The sequence below is a fragment of the Arachis ipaensis genome, chromosome B04 (assembly GCF_000816755.2).
Source record: "Arachis ipaensis cultivar K30076 chromosome B04, Araip1.1, whole genome shotgun sequence".
Lineage (NCBI taxonomy): Eukaryota > Viridiplantae > Streptophyta > Magnoliopsida > Fabales > Fabaceae > Arachis > Arachis ipaensis.
In genome coordinates this window covers 123,060,919-123,067,270 of record NC_029788.2, presented here as the reverse complement: position 1 = coordinate 123,067,270, position 6,352 = coordinate 123,060,919, and the positions used below count along the sequence as shown (strand labels likewise).

At 31.1% G+C, this 6,352-nt stretch overlaps 1 protein-coding gene across 1 annotated transcript; it reads left to right on the top strand.

The window, feature by feature from the left end:
* LOC107637164 (F-box/kelch-repeat protein At3g23880-like) lies at window positions 1,709-3,273 on the top strand. The gene is made up of 2 exons (XM_021120231.1): window positions 1,709-2,852; window positions 3,098-3,273. The coding sequence occupies exons 1-2, from the start codon at window positions 1,724-1,726 to the stop codon at window positions 3,136-3,138; spliced, it is 1,170 nt and encodes a 389-aa protein (XP_020975890.1). The 5' UTR covers window positions 1,709-1,723; the 3' UTR covers window positions 3,139-3,273.

Below are 6,352 nucleotides of genomic sequence, written 5' to 3'. Positions count from 1 at the left end.
AATTAACAAATTTAAATAATAACACTGAATTTTAAATTAAATACTATTATAATTTGAATTTAATATAATTTTAAACGTTACTATATTGAACATTAACAAATAACTAAATACTATGATTTGATTTGATTTGATTAGGATCATATCTAGGTTTTATTAACATAAGGTACGAGTTTAATTGGATATTAAATTTCATATAAATTGACAAATAAGTACCATGATTTGATTTGATTAGGATTATATCTACACTTTACTAATATAAAGTACTAGTTGAGCTATTGTATTTAATATTATTTCATTTTAATTCAAACACTATTTAATTTAAAATATAAGATGAAAAATATAAAAATAAAATGAAATTCAAACGAAAAATTTTAAATTCAAAAAATAAATTTTGATAGATCCACAAACTATTTCACATCATCGTTATTTCATCTCTATCTTTATATGGGTAGTAATTCACGTAAACAAATAATGAAATGGAAACTAATATTACACTAATGTCTTAAATGCAAACAAATTACATACATGTTTCCTTGCATATTTATATAAATCGAATTAACACTTTTTCAATATAAATCAAATCAATTAAATTTAAATTAGTAAAGTAGCTCATAGTAAATCAAATCAATGAGTTTTGATTTAAGGTTTATAGTAAATCGAATCAAAGTGCTTCGATTTTGAACCCATGTTAAATCGAATTGAGTAGATTCGATTTATAGAAAACGTAGCACATAGATAAATCGAATAAAGTAGATTCGATTTATTAGTTATGTGTCTATATAAACAATTCCAATTCACTTCTTTCGAATTATATTTTATAATTACTTTCATCCCCAAACCACATCCAAGAGAAAAAAAGTTAGGCAACACCACAAAATTCAAAATTGAAGACATAGAAGACGATCCGAATCATATCTATCAGTTAGACGGAGTTGTCCATATTACTGACAACATCAAGGTTAGTGAATAAAATTTATTTTCATCAGGATAGATCAGAAATATTAGTAATATTGAGTCGATTAGAGTATTTATTTATAAGCGATAGTTAGAATTTTTAAACTACAAATAGTAGTTAAAATAGTGTTTATAAATAACTGTTAGTTAGAATAGTGATTAGAAATTCGGTTAGAATTTATAAATTTTAAATATTAGATTAATTAGGAATTAGAATTTTAGTTAAAATTTAATTTAAATTACAAATGTCAGTGATAATAGTGATTTAAAATTGTAATATATTTTACATTAAAGTTCTTTTTATTAGAATTCTCCGTACATTAGTTTTTATTTTTTTGGATTTGTTGGAAATATGAGTATTGTAAAATTATTTGTTTGAGTTTAGAGTATTTTGTTTAAAAGGATATGCATTATTTAATGTTTGTTTAGTGAAGTGTTTTTATTAATTATTATGGTTGATAGAAAATTGTTAATTGTTTTGTTAATTATTATTTGCGGTGGTGAATTTTTGAATTATTTGAAAATGGAAAATGGAAAACGCTACCTTGTAAAGGCATAAAATGTTTTCTGTTTGAAACTAGAAAAAATGAAGTCCACGCTTACTATTTGAATTGTTTTAAAACTGAAATACTATTCACGCGTTCTTTCCAGGCGGTTACACAAGTATCGGGTGTAAGGAATTATAATTAATTAAAAAATAAAATATTAAATTTAACGGCTGAGAGATCACATGTTATGTGAATGACCACAAAACAAAAAGAGGAGGAGCATGGAGAGGAAGCAGGTGGGCATGAATGACATCCTCCCTCGGGAGCTCATTCGCCGAATCTTTCTAAGGGTACCCGCCAAAGACCTGTTTCGCCTCAGATTCGTTTCAAAACTTTGGCACTCTTTCATTTCCGATCCAGACTTTGCGGAATTGCATTACAACCTCTACTCTGCCGTATCTTCCCGTTCGTACTTATTGGTAAAAGACTATACTAGTGCTTACTGTGTTCACTTAGACAGGCTATTTGATGTTGCAGCAGCACCACCAACACTCAAAGAGGTATCTCTCCCTTCTAGGAAGAAGCCATATCCTCATTTTCGTCTCTTGGGATCCTGCCGAGGCTTTGTTCTCTTAAAGGAAAAACCAGATTTTCTTGTTATATGGAACCCAGTGACTGGATCCAGCAAAACAATATCTTACTCTCATATTAAGGTCCCGCGCGATGATTCAATTATTCGATATGGATTTGGTTTCGATGCATCACGAGATGACTATTTAATAGTTCTATCTTGGCATGATTACTACATCCAACACGGCTTAGTTTGCTTTTCGTTGAGAACCAATTCATGGATTGATCTCGATGCAGCACTCCCCGAAACCAGGGTTAGGTGGAAGCAGAAACTTTCTGCGTTGTTCTTACATGGCGCTATTCATTGGTTGTGTTACTCTAGTCGAGATCACATTGAAGATGGTATTCTTATCTTTGATTTGAAGGAAAGGAGTTTCTCAACGATATCTATGCCAACACAACTCGTAGGGTGTTACCCCATCTATCTCATCACACTAGGAGGTTGCCTAGCCTTGTATTCGGATGACAAGCATAAAACTGAGATATGGGTTATGAAAGAATATAAAGTACCGTCATCTTGGATTCTAATGTATGACATTCCTTATGGTAACAATTTGCCTCTATGCATGTCCAATGGAAGTGACATTATTGCGTTAAATTTTACTCCGCGGTATTGCAAGATAAGGTTTGCCAAATATAACGTCAGTGGAGAGCTTCTAAATTATTCTCCTCTGCCTCTTTCTGAATATTATTACTTCCATAGAAGTTTCTCTGTATATACAGGGAGTCTCTTTCCATTCCCCTGTGACATTAAGGATAGGGATAAGAAGAAGAAAACTGGTATGTAAACTATTCTCCTATGCTTTGCACCCTATATCTTTGTGATTAATGAAAAAGTACCAAGCAAGATGCATCATGCATAAATTTGCATTCAGAAATGAGATTTGACTATTGATGGTATGAAATTACAATTTATCATTAATCACTTTCTTGCTTCTTACAGTCCAGTCTTATGGTGAGGCTTAAGGTTTAGCTATGTTTTCATGTCTAAAGCCGTGACCTTTACCCGCTGATCTTCTTTGCAGGCCAAGAATGTTTTGAACAACGTGATGTTGCCGAAGATTAGAATGACAATGGGGTCAAATAAAGGAAGAGAATATGGAGCAAGCATATTAGTGAACAACGAACATACAGCCGAACAACTTAGAGTTTGGAAGTATGATTTTCTTTCCAAATTTCGCATTGTTAGGTATGCTGTGGACACTAATAACAGTCTTGTGTCTTTCTCCTTGGCTTCTATCCAAGTATCATTACAAAAAAGACTACTTAACTTACTAGCTCCTTCCATTTTCATTTTCATTTGGTTGTTTAATAGCTAGAGATGAGGTAATGAATGCTTAAATGTTAAAGAACAATCATATGTCAGAATCTGCTGTCTCCACATTGTATCTGAGACCTTTTCGCAGAACCATTTTTAATTCTATATCATAAAAACTAGTCATACGTTTGTATGAGAATTGAGAAGGATCTAAGTTAGTTTTATACTATCTGGTGTGAGGTGCTGCAAGGTGCATTGCCTTTTGGGATTTATAGCACACTGAGCATCAAGTTAATTTTGTTGAGATATTTAGTTTGAAATTTTTTGAAGTCAAAGTTATTAAAAAAACACTAAACTTTCTTTTTTACTACACTTGTTAAACAACTATTATTTTTTATTTTTTATCATAGACATTTAAACTTAATCATTTTAAACTCAAAACACATAATAAATAAAAATAGTACATTAGTTCAACAATTACAACAAATACTTTAGAACACACATTTAAGTTCTTCATGATAAAATATCTAGTACAACATAAAACACAACAGAAAAGAATAACAATGCAATAATTATATATTCTAATAAACTAAAAATCTAAAATTGAAATCCTCTAATATCTTCATCTTCTATGACATCAACATCATCATTTTCAACATCTTCATCAGAAACATTATTTAGACCGGGATAAATAAATTCATAATTCAAACGTTCTGTAATAACTAACAAATAATTGTATTCAAAATAATTAAATTCAGAATTATTCCTAATAAAAATGCAGTAACAACTAACAACTATCACAGAATTAACTTAAGTTTAACAATGAATTAAGTAACAACTAACAAATAAAAAAACGCAGTAACAACTATCAACTATCACAGAATTAACTTAAGTTTAATAATGATTTAAGTAATTAACAATGAATTAACAACTATTGCAGAATTCAGTAACAAGTAACAACTATATATCACAGAAAACAGATCAAGTAAGAAATGGAAGTAATTAATTGTAAATTTTTTAAAACATACCTGAATAGAGAAGAGGTCCTCGGTGGTTATGTTGTTACTGTTGTGCAGTCAAACAAAGGGCGGCGGTGTGCGAACAGAAGATGGAAGCGCGGCGGACGGCAGATGAACACTGGCGACCAGCAATGCAACGAACGACAGCAGCACAAAGGATGGAAGATGCTCCACTTGAAGTGAAACCAAACAGAACAGACTCAACAAAAAATGAGAGCAGAGAGTAGGGAGCGACGGGGGCGTAGGTGAAAGATCGACGGCGGATGGCAGACAGCAGACGAATAGAGGTGAGAAATCACAGCAGAGAGAAAGAGAGAGAATGGCGGAGAGAGGGAGAGAAGAGTGAGTGACGAGCCAAAGCCATTAAGCGATTTTGATCGAGTTTCTACGAGTCTAGCCGAGTTTACTAAAAAACTCGCGATTTTGACCATCATTAAACTCACGAATTTGACAATTATGATTGTATGTGGTGTAAAATGTACTGATGTTTAATTTAAAATAAATATAGAAATTAAGTGGTAGATTTATAATTTAAAAAGTTAAATGAAAATATTTTTAATAAAAAATATTATTTAAATTTTAGTTTTTGTCTTTAAAATTTCAGTCTTTTATATGACCATTTTTTTTCTATGACATCAACATCATCATTTTCAACATCTTCATCAGAAACATTATTTAGACCGGGATAAATAAATTCATAATTCAAACGTTCTGTAATAACTAACAAATAATTGTATTCAAAATAATTAAATTCAGAATTATTCCTAATAAAAATGCAGTAACAACTAACAACTATCACAGAATTAACTTAAGTTTAATAATGATTTAAGTAATTAACAATGAATTAACAACTATTGCAGAATTCAGTAACAAGTAACAACTATATATCACAGAAAACAGATCAAGTAAGAAATGGAAGTAATTAATTGTAAATTTTTTAAAACATACCTGAATAGAGAAGAGGTCCTCGGTGGTTATGTTGTTACTGTTGTGCAGTCAAACAAAGGGCGGCGGTGTGCGAACAGAAGATGGAAGCGCGGCGGACGGCAGATGAACACTGGCGACCAGCAATGCAACGAACGACAGCAGCACAAAGGATGGAAGATGCTCCACTTGAAGTGAAACCAAACAGAACAGACTCAACAAAAAATGAGAGCAGAGAGTAGGGAGCGACGGGGGCGTAGGTGAAAGATCGACGGCGGATGGCAGACAGCAGACGAATAGAGGTGAGAAATCACAGCAGAGAGAAAGAGAGAGAATGGCGGAGAGAGGGAGAGAAGAGTGAGTGACGAGCCAAAGCCATTAAGCGATTTTGATCGAGTTTCTACGAGTCTAGCCGAGTTTACTAAAAAACTCGCGATTTTGACCATCATTAAACTCACGAATTTGACAATTATGATTGTATGTGGTGTAAAATGTACTGATGTTTAATTTAAAATAAATATAGAAATTAAGTGGTAGATTTATAATTTAAAAAGTTAAATGAAAATATTTTTAATAAAAAATATTATTTAAATTTTAGTTTTTGTCTTTAAAATTTCAGTCTTTTATATCCCCATTTTTTAAAAAATATTAAAAAAATTAAAATTTTAGTTCTAGTCTCTTACCACCAAATACAATACTAAATCTTAATTCTTTAGTCTCCATCCCCTAACCTAACACTGCTATATTTAGGAATGAGGTTTTAAATTTATCCCAAATAATTTTTGAATGATTATCTTAATTTTAAATAAAACTCTACAACCAAATAAAATATTTAACCAAACTATTTTTCGCATCACACGCTTATTCGAAGTTTTAGATTTATAGATTCGATCGTAACAAAAAAGATGAATATTGGACAGCATTGTAATATTCCAAGACCTATGAGTCCAATTCTTCAAGGATTTATTTATATATTTTTTATCAAAAATCTATTAGTTCATCGTAAAGTGTTTGCTAGAATTTATTTGATACTTTAGTTTCTTTAAGAACTTAGAAAGAATTTCAAATGTTTTTGAAAT